Genomic DNA, 26488 nt, shown 5'->3' on the forward strand with positions numbered 1-26488 from the left:
GGAGCTGTCCAGGGTTCTCTGCTCATTGTCCCCCTCCAGATCCCTGATTTTATACCTGTGACCCTCACTCCCGTCCCTGTATTTCATTGTTGTCCCCCACAAAAAAACAGCAAGATTTATAAATATACAAATTACTATTGCATGTAAATCAAATAAAATAAGTAAAACACGTTTGCATTCGTTCACAAAGAACAGGACTGTTTTCAGGGATGGGCTCTGTAGAATGGGTAGACTTTCCAAGTCGCATGAGTATACAGTGGAAAGCAATAGCTGCATCAGCCTAATATGAATCCTCTCTCAGAGTCCCCTCCCTTTCCCCTGGAGTCATGTAGTATCCTATACAGGTCAGAGAGGACTTGGGAGGAGCTGGCATGCTGACCATCCAAATGAAAGTTAAAGATTTTGAGCTACAACACAAAATGACTATGGAATTATCCCATTCGACCAAGCAAACTACTATCCAGGGTAAGCATGAGCAACCACTGAGCTCATCATGGGTGCAGTGTTCGCCTACAGCAATAATTTCTTCACACATCGCACAGTCAACCTGAGGAACTCCTTGCCAGAGGATGTTATGAAAGCCAAGACCATAATAGGGTTCAAAAAAGAACTAGATAAATTCATGAAGGATAGGTCCATCAATGGCTATTAGCCAGGATGGGCAAGTGTGGTGTCCTTAGCCTCTGTTTGCCAGAAGCTGAGAATGAGCGACAGGGGATGGATCACTTGATGATTACCTGTTCTGTTCATTCTCTCTGGGGCACCTGGCACTGGCCACTGTCAGAAGACAGGATATTGGGCTAGATGGATCTTTGGTCTGACCCAGTAGGGCCATTCTTATGTTCTTAATGTTAACAGCATTAAGCTTATTGTGTTCATTTATCATCTTGTTCGGTCTTAGTATGATCAGCTGTTTAGCTTTGGAATTCAGAACTGCATCTTTGATTGTTTGTTCTCCTAGGTGCCATATCCTTGCTAAGGATCAACTTACTAACCCTTCCTAACATAGTCATGTGTTTGGGAAACTTACAGAAGTTGTATTTTCTTGCCTTCTCCGCTCTCTACCACCTACTTCTACGGCAACCAGCACTCTATAGGCCTAAGCTACAACTCTTGACTGCACTCAAAGAGGCTTGTTCCAGTTTGCCTAAGAAAATCATGAACAATAAACTAGAGACCACCCAACTATGCCAGTGAGAAAAAAGTATTCCAATGCCCTGAAGAGAACAGAAAGAAAAATCACTGGAACCAAATTTCCTGGGTCGTTGCGACTAATAAGCCAAACATTCCCACAACAGTTCTAGATATTGGATGAGCATCCTTAGCTGCGGAAGACAAACAATAAAACAATCAAATGAAAATCTAGCAGAAAGAAAATTAAATCAATTTTTCATAAAAGAGAAATCTTTCTGTCAGCTGGATGAGGAACAACATACTCTGGAGACCAAACACAGGTTAAGAATGCATTGACATATTTCTTCGTAAAATAAATATATCTTCAATAACCTACAACTGAAGTACCAAAAAGGCATCTACAACTTTAAAAGCCCTCCTTTCTGCAAATCACTGAGCTCACAGTGCATCAGTGAGCACTATTTTAATTCAAAAATCCAAAAACATAGCAAGCTTCCTAACATGGGCAAGGAAGTAATGAAGTGGCCTGCTGTATTGCTAGCTCTGTCTTATGTGATGCATTTCTGAGGTCTGTTTTAAATAGCTCTACCATATTCAAATTTTTGCAGTAATTATTACCAGATTGAAAGATGACTCAACAAGAGTTGATCATTTTCTTATTTTAAGGCTTCATATTCATAGGGCTTTTTCTGCATTTCAAACACCACAAAATGTTTCTGATCAAGTGCATGTGCACGTATCTGTTTCATTCACTCAAGCACTGTGCTGCACTGATTACCTTTATTACAAAAGTATTCCACTTCTTCACAACTCAGATTCTCAGGCTCAAACTCTGCAGAAAAGCTCTCCTCCAATGGAAAGTCTTCTTTTGAGATAATGTCATTTTCTTCAGACAGGCACTCTTCCTCTTCATCCTCAATGGCATCCTCAAGGGGCCCTTTAAAAAGAATCAGGGAGACTGTACCAAAATCATCTAACAGTAAAATGAAATAAAAGTCTCATATCTTACAACTAAAGGGCTTTAACTAGGGTCTATTCTATTGCTGTGCTGGGAATTTATTAGAAATGATCAAATAACATTTCTCAGATAATTTATCCAATGTATTGCAACCTAAAAATACATTGTGATTTTTCTCATTATTCTGCCAGCTCAGTGAATAGCTCACATATATTTCAAATATGTAAAATATTACTATATTTTGGAATAATATTTGCAAATTATCTGTTTTGTCATTTATCCAGTTGTGGTATTTAGGCCAGCCATTCCTAATAATGGAAATTATATATGCAAACCCCACATGTATACATGGAAGAAGAGCCCTTTTGTTGTGTTTCTTAAGTTTTTTTAATTTACATTGAATTCTAGTACTCATTAAATTTGAGTTACAGACCTGAGTCATCTATCCTTTGAATAGTTAATGCAAATTTCCCCACATTGCCCTGCCATTGGTCCTCAACGCTTCTCTGAAGGGACCATTTAAACAATAATTCTGTAGTCTCAATGGCCACTAAATCCTTGGCCTCTTTAATGGGGTACCAGTCGGTGGCAATTCTGCTGATTATTTTTTTGTTTTGTGGTCATACAACTGACAGGAACTGGACTGAGATTACCAATTCATTTCACACCAAACACCCAACAGATGGTAACTATATTTTGTCACTACTAGCCTGGGGGCAAGGTCAAATTTGCTGATGAGCAAATAATGAGTACACTTTATGTTCAATTTGTTAATATGAATTATTACCTGCTAAATACAGATATAGAGTTTTACCTGAGATTTTAATAGAGATTGGAAATAATGGAATGTATTTTAATTGAAGTAAGATTTTAATAAATTCTATACTTTTCAAAATTCATATTAAAGATGTTTTTTCAAAAGAGATTTCAAAATACATGGTTGAGACTTGAAGGAAAGTTACACCTCTCTCTCTCTCTAATGAAAGCTTTGCTTCATTTTATAATTGACTGAAGATTTCTTGCTAGAAATGAAAGCTAGTTCTCTAATGAAAAAATGTAATTTGTACTTGTAGGATAGTTTTCCAGTATTATTTTTAATACTTCTATAATACTGAGAGGCAGTACATAAATGTTCCTATTGCATTAAATGAAGAGGGAAGGATAAAGTTGTTAAAAGAAACAGAATACTAACTGTATTGGAATTTCATATGATTTATTAGGAATCTATGATTACTCCCATTGCATCAAAGTAGTCAAATTCATTTTTGGCTACATTGTGCAACCTTTGCTCTCAGAAATAGGATATTTGTCTTTACTGAAGTCAGTGGGTGAGAGATTCCCAGCTGGCATTGATTTCAATGGAACTATGCCAATTTACACTGTCTGAGAAGCTGATACAGTGGGTCCACTTGTCTGAGGACATACTCAACAGTATAAAGTAAGGGTTGCACAATTTAGACCTCTCATAAAGCCTGAATCTATGCCCAAAGAAATTTGCATATCATCAAAAGTGTGCCATCATCATCACCTACATTTTCTGGCAGTCTTGTGAAAGCCTGTAGCCGAGTGAGCATGGACATGGAGATATGGACACCATCTCATACCTGGGGGAGGGGGAGCTGTCACTCCACAAAAGAGTTGAGCACATATTGGCAGGAAATCTGGGGAGAATTTGGAATGTCTTTGGCATTCCATATACGTATAGAACTTCAATCTCCAGTGCTGGCAGTGAGACACTTTACACGAGTTCTAAATTTCAGTTTTAAAATGAAACTTCAAAAACTCACTGCAAATTATACAATTTTAAATATGAGTACAGTAATTCCTCACTTAAAGTAGTCCTGGTTAACGTTATGTTGCTGATCAAGTAGGGAACACGCTCATTTAAAGTTGCACAATGCTCCCTTATGTCATTTGGCAGCTAGTTGGTGGGGGCTTGGAACCAGGGTGGACCAGCAGCCCCCATATCAGCTCCCCTAGGTTACCTGTGCTGCAGCTGCCCAGCAGGCTATCAAGGGCTAGCAGTTCAGCTGTCCCTCCCCCCACTGCCATGAGCTGCTCCTGCCCTCTGCCTTGGAGCTGCTCCCCGGAACCTCCTGATTGCTGTGCAGGGGAGAGAGGAAGAGCGGGGGCTAATGTCAGGGCATCCCCCTCCCCCATACTCCTGCCCCCCCACTTACCCCTTCTCCATATAGAGCAGGGTGGGGACAGGGCTCAGGACTCTGGGTGCAACTGCTGTCTCAACTTTCTGATCTTTTTAAAGGCAATGTACTATGCATCTCTCTCTCTCCCCCACACACAGGTTGTGTCTCCATCTGCCATGCTGTCTTCCCTCCCTCCATTCATGCTGCCTTCTAGAGGGTGAGGCTACATTAAAAAAAAAGCCAATGTGTTAACCCTTGAGGGCTTGGCCAAATGCTAGGTCATCATTTGGCAGTAAGGCATTCCCTAGGAAATATCCTACCCTCTAACTTCAACACCACAACCAAGCTTCACAATCAGCATTGCTCTGTACAGTATTAAATTGTTTGTGTGTATATATAATATAGGTTTTCTCTGGTGAAAAACATTTCCCTGGAACCTAACCCCCCATTTACATTAATTCTTATGGGAAAATTGGATTCGCTTAACATCGTTTTACTTAAAGTCGCATTTTTCAGGAACATAACTACAACATTAAGCGAGGAGTTACTGTATATAAAATGATGGCATTTTTGCCAGGTCAGAAAATGACAAATACATTTTATTTGTTCTTCTCATCTCTCTTTTCAAGATTTTTATTGAAGATAGTTTCATTTTTTTAATTTAATAATGATTTTTGTACAATTGCATTCATCCATAAACCCTATAAGAACACCAAGAGGTTAAATTAGAGCTTTAAGTGTTCCTGCATCTTTAGGTAAGGTAAGTGAACAGAGGAACAGAAATGTTAGAGATTTTCATAATTAGTCATTGTAAGTGGGGAAAGTGTATTCACATATATCATTAAAAATCAAAGAAGCATTAAAATTGATATACAGAAATCTTGCAGTTTGCAACAGATGATCTACTAAAAGTGCCTTCTACAGTATTCTGATTCTATTAAACAATGAAACTGTTGCTAGGAGGTTTTTATCATTGTGTGGATGGAGGACAGTGGAGGGGAGGAGTGTGGGTGGATGCAAGTCCAACCATCTATAAACATCATGTTCCATATCTTGCCAAAACTGGTCATATGTCTAATGTATTTTCAAGCAGTTTTTATTTGGAAGAAATATTATAGCCCACATTTCAGCAATCTGACTTCCTGCTGAAACATTGGCTTATAGTAATTTACTTTCCAAATAAGAATTGCTTGGAAAATTAACATCTGAGCAATTCAGTTTACATGTATGAGGTGATGTTTATGCCTGTTTAGAGATGTTAAATTTTTTTTGAAGGGGTCCACCAGTATGTAGTCAGCACCCTATTACCATTATAAATTAAGGAAAGAATAGATATGCAGTCCGTATATATTCACTGGTGGCAGTCCTGGAAATATGCACATTATAAGATGCATTATTATTTTCAAGTAGTACACAAAATGTCACATAATTCAACAAATGTTTGTAGAGAGGAGGACATGACAAAAGGGGTTGCACTTATGGTGGTTAATCGGTTTAAATGAAGCTCAGATTAAAAACAAACATTTTGTGGGTAGATGCCAAATATAGATACACATATATAATTCCCCAATTTGTCCTAGAGAAGTGTAAATTTCATCACATGTACACAAAATCAGATTGTATGTGTACGTCTGAATGTGGTTTTATTTTGTGCATACACATCCAGATGCCGATGCACAAATCCCCAATATGTGTTCTCTAATTAAGAAATGCTTGCCTATCTAGACATCTGCAGGCAGAGGTCAAAGAATCATCCACACACACAATGCTCAGGGACAAAAGTCCGTCCCTTAAAAAAAAACCCACAAACTACATTGACCGTTACTGAAAATGAATGGTTACATTCAGCTAAGGATTAACAGGTAGATATTTTTCTAATTTTAATGATTCCATTGCATTTCATTATTAATCCATTTAAAAATTGATCCTGCATCCCTATTCTGCTATTCTAATTCATACTACCTTACTCTGTAAGTAGTTCAACTGAAATCGATCCTGTCCAGAATTTTAAATCTTTAATTTGAATGGAACTATCTTAATTTAAAATTAAAGTCACAAGGACAACAACAACAACATTAAAAAGAGTGGAGGTCCTCAGTTCTGTGATATGGTGTTTTCCTCCTCAATTGTCCGTTTTCACTAACTTTGCTGATGTTAGTTACAGCACTTTAGATTACTGATTGCATCTTCATCAGTTCCTAGCAGAGCCGGTGCTAGGCATAAGCAGGCTAAGCAATTGCTTAGGGCTCCCAGCAGCTCAAAGCGGCCCCTATTAATTATTAGCACGTGTTGAGTGGGGAGGCCTGAAAAAAATATTCCTGCTTGAGGTCCCCAATGGGCTAGCCTCCTAGAGTGAGTTGAGACTACAGTGTGCTTCCTTTTAATTCCTTGCTTTAATTTAATGATGTTACCAGTTATTAATCATGCTTTTCATGTTACTGAACAATTACAGTATACATACATGTCTTATGTTCCTATTTCATTGTCATTTATTTCAATGTAGACAAGCTCCATTCCTTATTTTGTTGGAAAATGTATTGAAAACACAGTTGGCAGAGTGAAATATTGACACCAGCAAAACATAAAATAAAGCAGCAACAGTGCAAATCAAAATAATTCCAACTCCTAAAACTCTTCTTTAATGTGAGTGCCAACTGGCTTGTGATGGGATTAGATCCTTGAAATCAAATAATAAAATTTAAATCCCAGAAGGTTTAAGAGTTTAGCTAAATGGTTAATTCCAGGGGAATATGGTAGATTTTTGTCTTTTAGTCTCACTTTCATAAACTTGTGTTTTGATTTTTAGTGTTTTCTTAGTAGGGCTGTGTAAAAACATTAGATGTAATCTAGGAAAAGGTGAACTTCAAGTGCTTCAGATTATTTAGATAACTTGATAAGCCGTTAAGAATTTCCAAATACACTTGGATTAAAAAAAAAAAAAAGCTTAGTTTCTGATCTTAAAGAAGCTAGTGTGTAGGCAACTGAATTCTCCATTTCTCCCCTAAGATTTCAAACTGAAAGCTGGGAAAATGTTTACTACAGAGCAGATCTCAGTTTCTACCTTCCATATTGATGTATGGGGTTTGTTTTTTAAAAAAAAATTTTATTCAGATGTCCATAATCCTAAAACAATTAAAAATAAATAAAATAAGGGCAACAGACACTAGAAACATAAGTAAAATTAATGACAGCAATGAAGGAGTGAATTCAGTAAGGAACCTGTGTGGCTTAGTAGGCGCAGTAGTCCACTTCAGGAAACCACCACATATAATTTGATACAAATAATATCTAGTCAGGAGAGGCTAATGAGTGAATTCCATGTTCCTTCATAGAGAAAATTACTTCTGATTGAGGCCACTTGGCTGAGCAGTGTGGGGAAATCTGAACTCTAGTTCCCTAATTTGTATCAGATTTAAAGACATGCAAGCCCATTTTTTAATTATGTTTAGTCTCTTAACAGTTAAAGAAATATTTACCTTCACTTTATAAATATATATATATAAAAATTAAGGCTTCAGAGTAGCAGCCGTGTTAGTCTGTATTTGCAAAAAGAAAAGGAGTACTTGTGGCACCTTAGAGACTAACAAATTTATTTGAGCATAAGCTTTCGTGAGCTACAGCTCACTTCATCAGATGCATTGAATGCATCTGATGAAGTGAGCTGTAGCTCACGAAAGCTTATGCTCAAATAAATTTGTTAGCCTCTAAGGTGCCACAAGTACTCCTTTTCTTTTTATAAAAATTAAGGTAACTGACCCTTTTTATACAGCACAAAATAGACATGACACTAACATGTCATCCCTCATCCCTACTCTCTAAAGATAGAAGTAAATACAAATCTAAAAGGGCAAGAGATGTACAAAAAATGACTAAAAGCATTTCAAATAGGCAAGATGGGAGTGAAATGTCATAAGAGAAAATAGCCCTAAATTCCTTTAAAGGAGAAAATGCCTATTAAAATTAAATGCTTCTTCATGAGACAAACTGCACCTGACCCTGTAAGCACTCTGGGTCTAATACACCAGTATAAAACTGGAGAAGCGCATTGGTGCAACTCCAATGAAATCAGTGGGGTTAGCATGGGATAAATCTGGAGAAATGCAATAGTGAATCAAGTCCTTTGGTTTCAATCAGACCATTGGTAAGCAGCAAAGCACTAAAGCATGTGCTCAAAGTTAAGCACATGCTTAAGGGCTTTGCCACACAGAAATAGTCTTAACCATGTGTTTAAATGCTTTGCTTAATGCTGTGGAAAAGTCTCTGAAATCGTTAACCCATTAAGTCATGAGTGGTTAACTTCCTTCCTAGTCAACCAGCATTCTGACAGCAGCATCATAAAACAATCCTCTTAGCAAATTAAAAAAAATACTTCAGAATGGCTGGGTAGAGGCTACTGAGATATTAGTAGTAGTAGTATTTAATAAGTCTTCTCTAAAAGCCATTATACATTGCTGAGTCAAAACTTGGTGGATCCACGGAATGCATTTTGTATGATCTTGCTGAAATTCTGAAAATTTCCCCCAACGATGCGCTGCCATGAATATAATGCTATTAAACTATTAAAACCAAGGTACCAGGTGTAAATAAGCTTATAGACAGAAGGGGCATGTTTTTTGGAGAATTAATCCATTTGTTTTTTTTTAAAAAAAATTTTCTTCTAAACATAACCAAAGAAAAAGGCACAGGTGAGCCAACAAGCTTGTATTTGGTGCGCTGGAAATGTTTCTATCAGTTTCTAAAGATAGAGCCAAGAATATTGGGAGGATAGCACAGTGTTCAACTTGTCTAATTTTAAATGTGGAGGGTGAAGAGAAGACATTGTGAAGTGGTCCGGGGACTTCCATTTCTTGAAAAACATCCAAAGAATGTTAGGAGTTTAGAATAGCTGGTACAACCTGGTCCATTCCAAAGATAAATAAATTTGTTCTTCAAAAAGTAATTTTTGAAGCCCCAAGAAGAAGTAATCTCGGGTCAGCATGATTTGACAGCACCCTGAATGATTCTGAATTCAAGTCAGCAGCAAGAAAAACATCCCAGCTTTTCCCTCAACTTGATGAAAGAAATTTGAATGAGGAGTTCCTACAAACATACCCCAAAGTTCCTTCTTCAGCACATCACTGGCTTTCCTCAAAGTGACAGAACTGCTTTTCAAATTACACTGGTTCATCAACTTTATAGTGGACAAAACTGTAAATACCAAATCATTGTCTGCCAGTGTGAAGATATGGAGTGTTGAAACATAGAAGATGAACCCATGTTGATGGGAGTAAAATGATATCAATATAGCAATGAGAAGGAATACAAGCAATACCTTTACAGTTACTTATTTTCCATTTTTTGGCTTTTAACTCAGGGCCAGGATGCCAAGACTCCATTCAACCACCATCTGACTACCAAGTTTATAATATTCCTCACAGGATGGGAACCTCAAGCTAGGACAATATGGTTGAGGCATGACATCCAAAATTTATGAAACACAGCTTCTGGCTCATAGTCAACTTCAAGGATGCTTTAGATTTTTCTTCTTACTAGGTTCTCTCCCAAGCTAGAAACATGTGACATGATTCTATGACTATCTTTCAGAATTACTGAACTCACTTTGGTTCTCAGTTAATGCTGATTCCAAATGGCTATCAATTTTCACTGGAGAGTAAATCAAAGCTAGCCTTCCTCCTCCCCCTGGAATTTCAGCATAATTTCTTCATTACACAGTTCCCACCAATATGGGAAGCAACAGCCAAGCCAGGCAGTTAAATTCCAGTCTCCTGCTGCTTGGCAGCATATAGCAATATGTAGTAAGCCAACTGTAAGATGAGCATCTTAAAATTATAATGCACACTCCTAGCAACAAGTGATTGGCAGTCAGACACATCACCATATTTGTTCAGTTAAATGGGAAAACTTAAATATTCATATTTACCATTCTGATAAAAAGAAAGAGTATTTGTGGCACCTTAGAGACTAACAAATTTATCTGAGCATAAGTTTTGCTCAAATAAATTTGTTAGTCTCTAAGGTACCACAAGTACTCCTTTTCTTTTTGCGAATACAGACTAACACGGCTGCTACTCTGAAACCTGTCATTCTGATAAATATCAAATACTTAAAGAAAAGTATTCTATGTTTAGACTATAGTGGTGCTCTGTTAAACTTAAAATCATTTTTGCAATTCTCAGATGTCCTAATGTTAGATTTTCAACAGCTCAATGCAGATGCCAACTTTTAGATATTCATTACCTTGCAACCACACCTTAAACTCCTCAGATATCTACTTTATGTATACTGGTGATAGTTTAAAGGTTTCTTAAGTTTTGAAAAATTCAGACAGTTTGAGAGATACTCCATATACTTTTAATGAGCAGTACTAGTGGAACCAGTTCTCAAACTGGTGGAAACTCTGTAAGTGCACCTAGTGTACAACAATTTAATGAGATGAGGTAGGGAAGAGGTGCTCTTTGGACACCGTTAATCCATACCAATCTGATGTAATTGAGTTTAAACAGGAAGAATAATGCTGTATTTCTGTAACACACACACGGATTTATTTTAAATGAGCAAGTTCTTCCTGCAGCAACTTACTTTTAACACAAGTTGCATCAGGCAATCTGGTAGGAAGGAAACATTTTTATTAATTTTCCCTTATCTGCAAAAAGAATGTTGATTTTTTTTTCATTTATGTTCTTTGCCTGCAGGTAGCAGACCAAGAGAATCATATAGTAGAAATTTCCTTTTGATTAATTTCTTTCCATGTGTTATGTTATTTCGTATATATAATTGATTTCAGGTTTTGCTTGTAGCTGTACATCTTTTTTATATCTGTACCACTGCCTTCCTTCAATCAAGAAAGTTGAAGGAAATTACCTGAATTTTGTTAAGTTTATTAAAAAAGAACTCTGTGAATATTTAAATTGAGTTTTGAAATGGTAATACAAGAAAGATATTAGAGAATTTTAATGGTGGGTTCAATTTGACCCACAGACAATTGTAGAAAGGGTCAAATTTTATTCAAATTATTTCTTTCAGTAAAAAATATGAACCCTTTGATTTTATAAAAGTGGATTAATATTCACTGCGAGATCTTTGGCACTTTGGTGCATGACAGTATTAACTCTGTGCGTAAACTTTTCAAAGATCTTTAAATGATCTAGAAATTTGGAGCTTCACTTTCGTCTTGTCTTCCTTTCTCTTACTATTATCCACAAGGCCACAATGAAACTACTGAATGACTTATTTTCTTCTTAGAGCATAGGTCAGAATACTTTCTAACAAATGAAAGTGTTAAAAGGGTGCGATTTCAAAATATGCATGAATGTATAAGGAAATATGGAATTCCACAAGTTAACCTTTAGAGCTCAAGTTTCAATTCTATGGAAAACTATGTGTTGTAATACATTTCTAATCAAATTCCTTTTTAAGTGGTCTCCTTCCAAAAGTGCACATTTTGACCATTTCAATAGCAATAAGCTATTGTCTTTGTGCTAGATCAGAAGAGAAGCCATCTCTTCTATATGACCATCCTAAAATGCACAAAACAATTTTAATTATTATTCTTAAAATATATGTGGTGTGGAATGAAAGGACCCTTATGGCTGTTTTGTGACCCCATTGGTGGAATAATAAGTACAAGAGAACTGTATGAGCACCAATGAATTGGGTCCCTTTTGTGCGGTACATTATAGGAAACACTAGCTAGCCTTGCAACCTAGCACTACCATTAGGCTTGTTTTGGGCCTGGCTAAATACAGTTGTGATGGAGGTTAGGGAAGAGGCTCCTGGATTCCTTTTCTCCTCTTTAGATGTCTCTGTGGGAGTACTAAATTGTTGCCTTATTGTGAACTCTTCAGGGCAAGGATTGTACCCTATATGCCTGTAAAGAGCCATGAACACCTGTGCTGTTAAATATCATTTTTAAAGATACACCGGGGCAGTGGCACTACAACCTACTTTACAGTTCCTATCCTATTCAGGAATGATTACTTCCAGAAATCAAGGTCAGCTGAATCTATAATGCAGAGTCAATCCTTTCCTCTGTACTAAGATGCACAAAGGATCGCCAGATGTAGGTTGCTAACTTCCTACTGACAAAACCGAACACCCTTGCCCAGGCCCTCCTCCGAGGTCCCACCCCTCTGCTCACTCCATCCCCTCTCCCTCTGTTGCTCGCTCTCCCCAACCTTACTCACTTGCTCATTTTCACCGAGCTGGCTTAGGTGGTTGGGGTATGGGAGCAGGTGAAGACTCTGGATGGGAGTACAGGCTCTGGAGTGGGGCCAGAAATGAGGAGTTCACAGTGCGGGAGAAAAAGACTACTATTCAGAATATATGGTATTAAGTTGTGACAAAAAAACAGATAATACAAAAGTTACACCAAAATGTTATGTTACTATGCTCATTAAAAAGCAAGCCAATAAAAACCAACTGGCATCAAAAATTAAATTGAGCACACTCTGAAATACTCCCAGTGGGACAGTGGTGTACAAGAATGAATTTAAACCAGATTCTGGAAACTGTTAGTGGCCTCCATCTGAGAGACTGAAGGAGCCAGTTCAGCAAATGCTCCCCTAATTCCTAACTTCACAATTCTAATACTGTTCTCTCAACTACTGCCCACCTAGGTCACTAGTTTATCCATAATCTATGTACTCTTGTCTGTTGTCAAGAGTCATTGGCTATAGCTAAACAGTGAATGGGCCTTCAGCAGGCACTCAATGTGCAAAGCTGGGTGCAGGAGACAGTCAACATTGCATTTCCTTGTACTGCCTGAATGCAAAGCCTGCTACAAACTATAGTTAATGAAATGATAATGCAGCTGGATACAATTTTAGAAGGGATCTTCTTAAAGATAAAGAGGTGGTATAAATGAAGGGCTTAATTCACTTGTGGCTGCCATTATAAAAGCCTACATTTGGGAGCTCAGAAATAAATAGTGCTCACAGGGATCTTGGGATAAATTCATCTGTTTCTGGGAGAGAGAGAAGGTAGCAGCTTAGGCCTTCTTATTCAGGGGTTGCCCTAATACAAGCCCCTTCCACAATGACCCACATGGGACACTGAAGCAGCATGGTGTAGGATTTACCCCATTTCTCTTCCCACTGCCCTTGGACTGCCCTAGAATGCTCCCTGCACTGGATCCTCCTGAGGGAAGAGAAGGCAAGACATACAGCCAGCAAAACTGACTCTGTGGTTCCTGTAGAAGGCCTCCTATGCTAGGAATAATTCTGGGAGATGGTTTTGTCAACCATTTGCATCAAGTTAGACAGTACACAAGGGCCACCAGGGAGAGGAAAATATTCTGTTTGCCTATAAACATTCCCCAGTAATATTTCTCTTAGATTATATAGTATAATTTGATACAATAGAATTCAACTTTAAATTTTATTATTTTAACAGGGTTTTTTTGTACAAAAATATTTGAGCAAAGAATACTGGCAGCAATGAGACTGCCTAATTTACCCCATACCCCCAATTTACACAGGCTACAATTGCTGTCAATATTAGCCCCTTCAGGACAGGCAGCACTGGGGGTTTTTACCTTGCATCTTCTAAATCTATAGCATTATGGTACATGTAATTAAACATTTTTTGTGTCTTAACCTAATCACTCAGAAAACTCAAACCTGTAGGTAATATGTTGGATGTCTTATGGCCAGGAAGCGCGTATTTTTGTTTGTTTTTTTACAGTCGGTATCATTTGGCAAGTACTGCTGTAGCAAAGCACTCTTCCCTGGCAACGACTCAGACAGGAGATAGCGACTAGGTTGGATTCTGTCTTGCATATGCCCAGGTGATTCTTTTAGCAAAGTTATTTGTGACATTGAGTGCTGCAAAAGGGTGATGGTCATTCTGTATCCGACATCAATGGAGTCTTATGGAGAGCTTATGTACCAACCACAAACCTTTACAGAAGATCACAGAAGTTGTGACAGAGATACTAGTCTCAGCTAGTCATCTCTCTCTCACCTGCTAGAGAAAAATTGGATGCATGCAGGAGCACTTTGAAGCCACTAATGACGTTGCTGCAGCACATTTAATGGACAGCATATTAGCTATGATGAAAGACGAACCTCACATCAAGTACATTAAGGAATCAGAGGAATACATACTCATTACTCACTGCAGTTTTACATCCCCAGTTTAAAGACACAATACCCACTTTTCTATGGTGAAGCAAAGGTATCCTAAACTGTTATAGAAGGACTCATGTTTATTCCTGTGTATTTAATATTTTCTACCTTTGTAAAGGCAGCTCCAACCCTAGCCAAGTGGATGGAGTCTACCTGAGGGTTCTCATGTTTTCCTGAGGGACCCAGGTGTAGGGTCAGATGGGCTAGTAACCTGCCACCCAAACCCAACTGCTATAAAAATCACAAATGTGTTTGCCTCAATTCAATCTGATTTGCAACCTGTAAAAATTAATCTTAGAAGGGGGTCTTTTACATATTGGGACATGGAATGTGCTAACCCCGAATAAAGGCGGCTCAAAAGAGCTGCTTCTCAGAGAAGTGTCCAGGTAAGAATGTAAATAACTGGCCTCACTGAAACCCACCTTAAAGATGGCAGTGAGGCAAGACTAAACAGCTACTATCTTATATGGGCAAGTGCTTTCAATACAAGAAAAGAATTGGGACTTCTCCTTAAACATTACATCTTTAAATTCATCTTATCATTTACACCAATTTCCAGTCACCTACTTAACTATGAACTTCAGCATAAGCACAGAATATGGAAATTATTTTCTGTGCTCCAACTAACAAAGCTTCTGAAGAAACAAGGCAGAGTTCTATAATCAACTCTGCTCTCTTTTCAGTTCTCGAATCGCGGTATTACTGAATAATCACTGAACCAACAAGAGGTGATGCCATTTTAGATTTAGTTTTGGTATGTAGAGAGAACCTAGTAGAAAAACTGCTTGTAGAGAACAACCTTGGTTCATAAGTTTATCCTTCCATTTAGATCTGAATTAACAAAAATAGATCTGCAAGGATGGTCCTTGATTTCCAAAGGGCAAAGTTTAAAAAAAAAAAAAACTAAGGGAATCAGTTAGGGAAGTGAACTGGTCTGAAGAACAAAAGGATCTGGATGTGGAGGAAGCCTGGAATTAGTTTCTGCAATTTTGATTTAAAGTATCTGAAACACCACAAATAAGGGGAAAATAATTTGTAGGGAAGGACTGCAGACCAAACTGGATGAACAAGCATCTCAAACAGGTTAAGACAGGAGTGGGTAAACTTTTTGGCCTGAGGGCCACATTGGGGTTGCAAAACTGTAGGAGGTCTAGGTAGGGAAGGCTCTGCCTCCCCAAACAGCCTGGCCTTGCCCCCATCCAACCCTCCCACTCCCTGACTGCCCCCCTCAGAACTCCCGACCCATCCAACCCCCCTGCTCCTTGTCCCCTGACCGCCCCCTCCCAGGATCCCCCACCCCTAACCGTCCCCCCAGGATCCCACCCCTGCTTCCTGTCCCCTGACTGCCCCAACCCCATCCACACCCCTGCCAGGCCCCCCCGAGACTCCCACACCTATCCACCCCCTGCTGTTTCTCAGCCCCTGACTGTGCTCCTGCCCCATCTAACTGCCCCCTGACAGGCCCCCACACCTATCCAACCGCCCCCCTGGGACCTCCTGGCCCCCTTACCACGCCACTCAGACCAGCATGTCTGGCAGCCGCGCTGCCCGGAGCCAGACACTGCCCTCCAGGAGAGTGCAGCCCCACCGCCCAGAGTGCTGCCTGCGTGGCAGCATAGCTGCGGGGGTGGGGGGACAGCAGGGGAGGAGCTGGGGGCTAGCCTCCCCGGTGGGGAGCTCAAGGGCCGGACAGGACGGTCCTGCAGACCGGATGTGGCCTGCGGGTCGTAGTTTGCCCACCTTTGGGTTAAGAGAAAGGAGAAGCCTACAAGAAACAGAAGAAGAAATGGATCAGCAAGGAGAGTTCTCTCTTGAAGGTCAGAAAGTGTAACAAAATAGTGATAATTGCCAAAAGCCAAGCAGAATTGGACCTTGAAAAACTTTTGGTTTAAATTAAAAGGTTCTTTAGCCATATAAATAAAAAGAAAACTAGGAAAGAAGAATTGGGACCACCAAGCACTGAAGAGGGATAGAGATTAAAGATAATCCAGATATAGCCCAACACTTAAATACCTTGCCTTGGTTTTTAATAAGGGTAAGGAGGAATTTGGGAGCTTGACAGGGTGGCTAATGGCAGGAAGGATATGGAAGTAGAAATTACCACATCCAAGGTGGAAGCCAAACTCACACAGCTCAATGGGAGAAAACTGAGGGGGCCTGGATAATCTCCATCCAAAAATATTAAAAGAACTGGCACATGAAATTGCAAGCCCAGTAGCAAGGACCTGTAATGAATCCATAAACTCAAGGGTGGAAAACTGAAAATACAGCCCTATAGTTAAGAAAGGGAAATAAAGTGATCTGGGAAACTACAGGCCTGTTAGTTTGACCTCTATTGTATGCAAGGTCTTAGAACAAATCTGAAAGAGAGGGTAGTTAAGAATATAGTGGAAAATGGTAACCGTGATAAAATATAACAATGCTTTTACAAAAAGACAGATCATGCAAAACCAACCTGAACTCTTCCTTTGAGAAGAATGATTTTCTAGACAAAGAAAATACAGTAGATCTAATCTATCTGTATTCCAGTAAAGCATTTGATACAGTTCCACATGGGAAATTATTAGTTAATTGGAGATGATGAGAATTAATACAAGAATCAAGAAGTAGGTGAGGAACTGGTTAGAGGGGAGACTACAATAGGCATGCTGGAAAGTGAACTGTCAGGGTGAAAGGAAGTTACTAATGGACTTCCTCAAGGATCAATCTTGGGACTAATTTTATTAAACATTTTCATTAATGACAAAAAGTTGGGAGTAATTGCCAATACGGAGGAGGACTGGAATATCATACAAAGAGACCTGGGTGACCTTGAAAACTGGAGTAATAGATATGGGATGAAATTTAATAATGCAAAGTCATGTACTTAGGGACTAACAACAATAATTTTTGCTATGGCATATGGCTCATCTACAACTACTATTAACAAATATCTCCAATGGCAGGAGATGGAACACTAGAGGGGTAGGGCTCTGAGTTACTACAGAGAATTATTTCCAAGGTGTCTGGTGGGTAGATCTTGCCCACGTGCTCAGGGTCTAACTGATCACCATATTTGGGGAAAGAAGGTATTTTCCCATATTGGCAGAGACCCTGAGGGTTTTTTTGCCTTCCTCTACAACATGAGGCACATGTCACTTGCTTTGAAATAAAGGAAATGGTGGATTCTCTGTCATTTGAAGTCTTTAAATCACATTTTGAGGACTATTACAGAAGTGGTTAAGTGAGGTTCCATGGCTTGCGATGTGCAAGTCATTCTAGATCATCATGATGGTCCCTTCTGTCCATAAAGTCTGAGTCAGTCTCCTCTGCAACTTTAATACTACTGTTGCTAACTCCAGTGAAGGATGGAAAAAAATGTTATTGGACATATTGTCTTGGATACCTTAAACCACAATAGTAACTGGCTTTAACAGTTGTGTGTTTCTCATGAGCTTGTTGTTATAAACACCTGGTTTTACAGGAAGCTAATTCACTGATTTACCTGGTCGAACAAAGATGATTAATTAAATTCTTGTCATCATTGGAAATCTTCCATCAGCAACTGCAGAACCTATCAATCTGCCAGTTTCATTAATACCAACCACAAATTAGTCTCTGGCAATTTCCATCATAGACTAAGTTAAGAAGAGACCACTGGACCAGCTATTCTTTTGTGGCTGCACATACTGTTATTTTATCATTCTGGAAATGTACAAGCCGCAAATGACACTGTTGACAAAGATGTGTTGCCATCCCAGAACTCTTCAATGCCATCATATGCTATGTGCCCGACAAGACACCAAGTAAATGCATTTTAAGCATACACCTTGATAAGAATCTCTCCAATGTCAGTTTTGTTAACATAGCACTGGCTGTCAAACCAATGACCAAGCTAGCTACAGCACTTAAAACCCTGGAAAGCTCTGTAGCAAAATTTGGCCTTAAAATTCATTGAGGTTAAACTGTAGCAAAGGAAGACTGACCAGTGCAGCACCTCCTGCTGGTCATCTTGGAAATTAACTCTTCCAGTCCAGAGCACCCTCTGCAGGCCAGTGTCTTGCCTGCCACTGGCCCACTATGTCCCTCCCAGTCCCTGGTGCCCCTTTACCTTGGGATGCTGTCCCCTGGCACTGCTCCCACACTCTGGGTCTCCCCTCCCAGGGGAACCCCCAGCCCTCTATCACCTCCTTGCCTCAGTGGTTATTGTCCATCACCATCTAATCCCCATTCACTGGGGCAGACTGCAGTCTGTAAACCACTCATCACAGGCAAGGCAGTTAGGCAACTCCTCTGCCTAACCCCAGGCTACACCTCTGTAGCCCCAGTACCTCTGTAGGCCTTGCACAAGGCCTGCAGCCTGGGGAGTTACCACACTGGAGCTCCCCAGCTCTTCTTGCCACTCCCCAGCACTGCTCTACTCAGGTATCCTCCTTAGCTCCCAGGCAGCCAAGTCCTTCTCTCTCTACAGCTGGAGAGAGATTCCCTGAGTGCCTGTCTCACAGCCCTTTTATAGGGCCAGCTGTGGCCTGATTGGGGCATGGCCCTAGCTGTGGCTGTTTCCCCAATCAGCCTAGCCTTTTCTCCCAGCCCCAGCCCTTTCCAAGGGCTGGCTTTTAACCCCTGCTGAGCCAGAGTGAAGTGACCATCCCGCTATAAAAACCAAAATCTTTCCAGTCAGAAATTTCAAAACATGCTGAGGTCTCTAGCATCTAGGCAACCACCGTGTTGAGATTGTCAATAATTTTACTAATTTTTGCTCTGTTGTCTATAACATGACAGCACTGAGAAAGAACATTAAAACCACACTGCAAAAGTATAGTCAGAAATGGGGCATCTCATCAAAAAAGTCTTTTGTTAGCTGAACACCCTGATAACTAGAAAGATTCTGATCCAGAGAATATCTCATGGTCTTTATTCCAACATATGGGACTAAAACATGGCTCCTCACTGTCTAGATTGAAAAGAAATTGGACATCCTTCAGATGAAATATCTCCAAATGATTGAAAACAGCAAATGGTGTGAATTCAAGATGAATTAAGAGATCCGTTTTCAAATTAAACAGGTCCCACTTTCTCAAATAGTTTCCCAATGCTTTCTATGGTGATTTGGTCATCTACTCCAAACTGCCTAGAAGAATAGTCTTTGAACTTAACACAATGAAAGCAGGATAGAAAAGATGCCTCCCTCCCCCCTAGAAGACTAGAACATGATGGCTGGACAGTGTCTGTCATCCTATCTTGTAATATGCCAGATTTGGCTCAGGACTGATCATGCAGGGGTATCAGTATGTTTGGTAACCTCTCTGTTGTCCAAGCAATACCATGAGAACTAACCTATCTTTGTATGTGGTTGCAGACTACCCTTGCTCTACTTTTGTTTAAAACTGTTTTCATCTCCTCTTTGTCCCTATTAAGCAGCCTCTCATCTCTGTATGTCACTTCTGCAATAAAATGAAGGGAAGGAATGGACACAGATTCTGAACCCAAATTCCAAAATATACCAGCGAACTCATAACTTCTCTCTCAAATTATTATTCCTCTTCCCCTTTCCTCTGCTTCTATATATGTGTTTGCCTCGATGCACTACACAGTGCTGCAGGATAAATGTACCTCACACAGTTCTTCAATACAGCCCACAGTTGACTCCTCTGCAATACGGAGGTGTGAACTACTGGTCTTTATGTGCGGCACTCCAACTTGATCCAGCTTTGAGTCCAAACTCTAAGTTCATCCTTAACTCATTGACATAGTTAAGGGAAGAGCTTAAATACAGTAGAAGTTCTGACAAATAGGCACTCTGAGGAACCTCATACTTAAATAACTGGTAGTTCTAAAGAGACCACAAAAGACAATTAAAATAATGAAATAAATTGGACTCCTTAATCAGTCCTTACCCTAACAGACTCCCATTGAAATCAGTGGCAGTTTGTCTGAGTAAGGAACTCACAATATTGCTAATTAATAAAATAATAGTAATACTCAATACTTACTACCATTTATCACAATAGCGTAATGGAGTTTGGGGTTGTTGGGTTTTTTTAATACACTTATAGAGCAAAGCTCAATTTAAACTATTAGTGGCTTTATTTTATCATCAGCCCCAAAATTGGCAGCTTTTCTCTGCAGTTTGGCAAAAAATGTAATACAAGCATGCTGTACTGTGAGTCTCATAGTGATAAAACGTCATTATTTTTCAATATATGCTACTGTGCAGTTATTAATACATTCTGAATTAATATTAATACTTTTAAGAATTGTACTTCACTTAAAGTGCATTTGGTGATGCAAAATATTTGTATTTATTACATTTATTCACTAATGTTTCACACTTTGTCTCCTCTCTCCCAATCATTAGTGAGTTTTTTTCCTTCAAGTCAATGGGACTGAATCCACTTATTTCAGATTCAGATTCAGCACACAATGTTTAAAGACCAATTCTGCAATTCTTAATCCTTTTAGGTAGTACTTATTCACATGAATAGGCCTGGTCCAATTGAACTACGAATGAAAAATACATTATGTGAAACTTTGACTAGCACTTAGTATAAAACTGATGCTGATCACTAGCAGCATCAGATGCCCAAAAAAACCACAGAACTAGCAGCTTCTCATTAAGTTACCCAACCAATAGGACAAATTACAATTTTATACTAGCAGACTTGTTTCCATATCTGTTTCTTACTCTGTTTTTTGAAAAATTAGCTGAGGGTGCATCATCAACAATATATCATGTATTAATTGTGATCATTCTGAAAGAAAAATCATATTGCTGCTTTTCAGTGTCCCAGGTATGTGTACATTTTTGTTGCTATACCTTTCCACTCTCACAGTGTCACATTTTCAGCTCATTTGATTTTTCTCAAATTTCTAACTCCATCTATTTCTAGCAAAGTAAGGAAACCTTACAAAGGAACCATACATATGCTAAACACCCTTGATTTTTCTAAGGAATATCCTGCACTAAGCTGCATACAATTAAACTGTTTTTTTGCTAGGGAATCTAGCATCCCTTTCTCCCTTCTGTTCTTCTCAGCACAAGAGATATGAAACTGGCTTTTCACCTACCCTCCCATTCCCCCTAACATCCCATTTTACATCAAATATAAATGAACCAATCTCATTCCACTATGATCCTTAATATGTGCAAGTTCACTATCTCCACCTATTAATTACAGAGATATGTGACATACAGAAAAAAACTTAAACAAAACATTTTCCCATCCTCAAAAATATCAATTTCCAATAATGAATGGAGGTTTTAGTGATTTCATATAAACCAATTTGCTCATTTGTAGTACAGAGGCAATAGTTCCCACATATATCTGATTGTGAGTAACTCTTCGTCCATGTTTGAATCAACCGAGATTTGTATGGTATCCTTATCCCTAATCTACTTTATGACAACCTCAGGATTCTTCCTCTCATTGTTGAGTAGTCTTACTTGCACATGCCAATGCTTCTCCATTGATCAGTTGCCAGTATGCACTTACTTTTCCTGCCTCATAACACAAGACACACACACTTTCTATATATGCAGCAGTTTCACCATGCTGCAAAGCTCAGTTTCTTGCAAACTTGAATTACAAGCACTTCTGCATGCAGCACAATAGCTAAGTCACAAATCCAATCCTAAGTTAGCAATGATGAGAAAATGAGAGAAACCTAACAAACTCTATATAATGTTATTTTTAATACACTTAAGGTGAAAAGGAAGAAGCCTTTTGTATTCCCATTTAATTCATTAATATAAAGCAATAATACTAATATATCTTGATCTGAATGAACTAATCATTTTAAAATCACATAAAGATCCTTTTATATTTATATTTTAAATAAAGTATGAAGTTTATATTTCATATTTATAATGAAATGTTTTTCCATATGTATGTAGCCTTCATTTATTTTTTAAAAATTTAGTGTAGTGTTTAATGCTTTAATATTACTTAATAATTTTATAAGGTTCACTGTAATGTTTTACTTCACATCAGACATTATAGTATCTCTATACAGAATAACATTTAGTGATCTGTCCTTATAAAAATAAATTAATATAAATAGTGACAGTTATACTTGTAAATGTCGTGTGGAATGATAAAACTGCCTTCTTCCTCCACTTTGATATCACAGAATTAAGGCCAGGTATGTTATGCCAATATTGAATTGCCAATGTAGAATTGACCCTACAATGTATTTTCCTAATACTTTGGCCATTCCTGTTGTAAAGGTCTCAAGGCATTGCATTTTCATGACTTCACTCAGAAATTATATTACATAATCCAAAGGATGTCACTGTGAAGTTTTTCCTAGTACTTACCAAATTTCAACCCATTTTTCCCATGGTTATACCACTTTAAATAATTTCTCTCCCTTCTCAGTGTTTACTTTTAATACATTCCCCATTATTTATCCCTCTAAATATTCACTTTATCAAAATGCAGAGTTCATAGAATATTTAAACAGTCCTCAATAGTCAATCCCAACAGCTCCTCAAACATTGTTGCCTTTGTCTCTGAACTCCCTTCAATTTTTCTGATGATTTCTGGTATTGAGGTGTTCAGAAATGAATGTAGCATTCTAGGTGTAGTCATACCAGGCAAACAAAGAGGGACTGGTACCTCTGCTCCATACTGGGGGAAAATTTTGTGAAGCATGTATTGTTCAAGTCTGTAGCACCACACAATAATTTGGAAAAACGAGGTGAAAGTCCAAGACAGTGAAGTGGAACAAGGTCCCTTGGCTTTGGATGGCAGATGACTTAGATGTTATCCATTACAGATACAACAGCCAACCAACTCCAGCAAGTAGTACTATTAAACACTTATTTTTAAGACTGCTTTTGGTAGGAGAGTATAGATTTTAAATGAAAGTGTAAAAGATTATAATAGTATAGTATTAATAATAATGGTCAGCCATTGTTAATAATACAGAAAGAAACATAAAAAATGGCTTGCAGCACTGCTTGCAATACACAATGTAATATCATCATATTGTACAGGAACAGAAGTTATTTTGGAAATAATCAGATTTCCAACATGGACATTTTTTATAGACCTGACATTACTATTAAAAAACGGAGTGTAAAACTCTATAGACCACAATATTATGAAATGTAACCATACATTATAATGACATTTTGATACTGCTATGGGGTTTATTTTTAGATTAAGAATATTGGTTTGCCCCACTGATGTGTGGAAAAGATCAGCAAAGACATACAGGGGACAGCTGAAGAATGAAAACAAACTTGGAAGTAGTAATCAGAAGCAGAAAGTCATTTTTTATTGGTTAATACTTTTTCCTCCACAATTTATTTTTCCCTCCCTCTTTCATCATAGCTAATGCACATTTATTTTTTTCATAATTTAACAAAGAAATCATACATTAAAATGAACGTCAATATGTACAGATTACTATCATCATATAAATGGTGAAAAATGTTATAAAGTCATTAGCAATATTTAATTGCTATATAATTATCTAACACAAGGCTGTTGAAATTTTGTCTTTAAAGTACAAGTGTAAGGGTTTGCTTGATGTCCCAGGAAAACAAACACTCTAAATAGGACTTTTTCTCATCATCAATATCCAGACGTGAAAAATCCTTAAAGTGCTATTTCTGTTGCCAGTGAGTATCCTTAGATGTCCTTCCAGTTCCCCCTGGCAAACAATGTAGGATTTTAGAGTGTAGCATGGATGTTGCAACCCAAGATATTTGTGTTTTCACCAAACATGGATGAAAGAGTTTTTATTAAAAAGAAAAAAGAAAAACAAAAAGCCAGACCCAGTGTCACATTTTTTTCTATTGAACAGAAGCTTTAAGTTTGGATCAAATTATACAAAACAGACACACATGCTCCCCTATTGCTTGGTTCTCTTCTTCCCCATAATATATTCTCTTCCTTATACACACATACACACACACCTCTCAGGAGCCCATCAAAAACATTCATAAACCTCTCTGCTCAGCACTGAATGCTGCTGTTTTCAAAACCCAGGCTTCCTGGGGTCCAGATCTCCTACCAGGTAATATAAAGAAGAGAGTTCAGACTATTGAGCAAATATCAGTTTGAATCAAGTGGGTGTATGATCAGTTGCCTATGATGATTGAGGTTGTGAGCAGGGGTAGGCCTCCATTTTATTCTTCCATCAGAAGCATAGAGAGGCACATGAAAAATCCTCTTGAGCACCTCTGACTTTTACCAGAGAATACCCATTGTGCAACAATTTTAACACAATCATGGTGGGACCACCAGAGAAGATATAAAACTAATGGACCTCATGATGATTTTCTCAAGTGTATCTTTGTGGGTGTTGCAGAAAAGGGCCTCATGGAATTATCTGTAGGAGGAAATCAGCTGGAGCAGATTAAGTGGCTAAAGGTGGGAAGTCAGATGGCTTTTCTGAATGCATGGGGATATGGAGGAGAGGGTCTGGTGATTTGCTAGAGGTTGTAAAGAAGAGGGAGGGAGACTAGGGCCTATTAAAGGTTTTAGTATAAGTTATCAGTAAGGCTAAAAATCTTTCATGGAAGTCACGGATTCCGTAACTTTCCGGGACCACCATGACTTCCGCAGCTGCAGCGACTAGTGTGGCTGACCCCAGGGTCACATGAGTAACTGGGGCAGCCCTGGGGCCAGCCACACTGGACACTGCTCCAGCAGCCCCAGGGAACTGGTCCCAGGCAGCTGGCCCTGGGCACTGCCCCGGAGCAGTGGTCCAGGAGCAGCAGGGGCAGCACAGGTCGCCCCTGCCTGGAATAGCAGCAGAGGTGGTGAGGCCTGGGGCGCTCACCAGCCTGGAGTGGTGGCGGCAGACCACGGGCCACCCCCCAGCGCACAACAGCAGAAATGGGGCCCCAGGCTGCCCCCTCCAGGAGCAGGAGCAGGGCCCTAGGCCACCCCCCATCCCTAGAAGCAGCAGTGTCTGCTGGAGCATCGCCCTTCCCCCTCAGCAGGTAAGATTTAACTGACTGTGACTTTTTGGTTATTGCCTGTGACCTGTCCATGACTTTTACTAAAAATACCCATGACTAAATTGTAGCCTTAGTTATAAGGAACCAGCGAAAGCTCTGGGGATGGCTGGGAGCCTGTTGGTGGGATTGCAGATGTTAAAGCCTTTCTTTGGAAGATAGCCAGAGAAAAAGCGGTAGTGTCAACTATATATGTATAAATTTAAAACACAAATTTAGATACTCATCCAAACCTTTTAAATTCACTACAAAAAAGTGATGTGTGTTAAGATGCAAAGCACCTAGATATTATTTACACTGATACATATTTCAGATGGAAGAGGGAAAGTACATGTCAATATATTTGGAAGGTGGAAAATCATAAATGGAACAGAGTCTCCAATACCTCTCTCAGAGAAAGGAAGCAGCAGCAGACAGAGAACCTAGAGTAGGTTTATTTGGAGACTTCCACCTGAGACAGTTATTGAAATCTATAATTGCTTCAACAAAAACTCTAGTGAAAGGCATCAAGGAAGGAACATGAAATACATACACAAAACTCCCTCCTCACAAACAATCCATAGAAATGGAGGGACGGCAAGATGCCTAGGTAAATGCTGCAGATTAGAATCAAGTTTTGATCCTAATATAACAAATACAAAAATAATTCTCACACAGAGCCTAAATCCTTAAACTAATGAGCTGCAGTCCACATATTTTTGTTTATCTATGATGGGAGTGATCCAGGATGCTGTGGTCTGTCCCAATACAACAAAAACAGGAAGACAAGTTTTCCATGTCATACTTATTACAAACTGTGTGTCTACTTCAGAAGTCTTATAATTCTGATAATGAATCTATTCCTTAAGTATAATTAGCTGATCCCAGATGGACAAATAGAATTGTAACAACTGCATCTAGTCATGAGTAACCCCTTCAAAATCATTCCATGGAATGTTAAGAGGGGATGGATCATCCTAATAAAAAGAAAAGAAAATACTGGCACATTTTAAGAAAACTAGAGCAGATACTAAGTATCAGACGGGTAGCCGTGTTAGTCTGTATCCACAAAAACAATGAGGAGTCCGGTGGCATCTTAAAGACTAACAGATTTATTTAGGCATAAGCTTTTGTGGGTAAAAAAACCCACTTTTCCGAAAGCTTATGCCCATATAAATCTGTTAGTCTTTAAGGTGCC

At 38.9% G+C, this 26488-nt stretch overlaps 1 protein-coding gene across 3 annotated transcripts in view; it reads right to left on the reverse strand.

Annotated features, from left to right (window-relative positions):
* The window catches only part of ZFPM2 (zinc finger protein, FOG family member 2), a 455190-nt gene that overhangs the window by 358248 nt on the left and 70454 nt on the right, over window positions 1–26488 (reverse strand). For 2 of the 3 annotated variants that reach the window (XM_038391883.2, XM_038391882.2), the window contains exon 2: window positions 1913–2071. The exons of the other annotated variant lie outside the window; for it this stretch is intronic. In XM_038391883.2, the coding sequence (XP_038247811.1) occupies window positions 1913–2071 (159 nt within the window). The remainder of the gene's footprint in view (window positions 1–1912; window positions 2072–26488) is intronic. 3 annotated transcript variants of the gene reach the window in all.

Source organism: Dermochelys coriacea, chromosome 2 (assembly GCF_009764565.3).
Source record: "Dermochelys coriacea isolate rDerCor1 chromosome 2, rDerCor1.pri.v4, whole genome shotgun sequence".
Taxonomy (NCBI): domain Eukaryota; kingdom Metazoa; phylum Chordata; order Testudines; family Dermochelyidae; genus Dermochelys; species Dermochelys coriacea.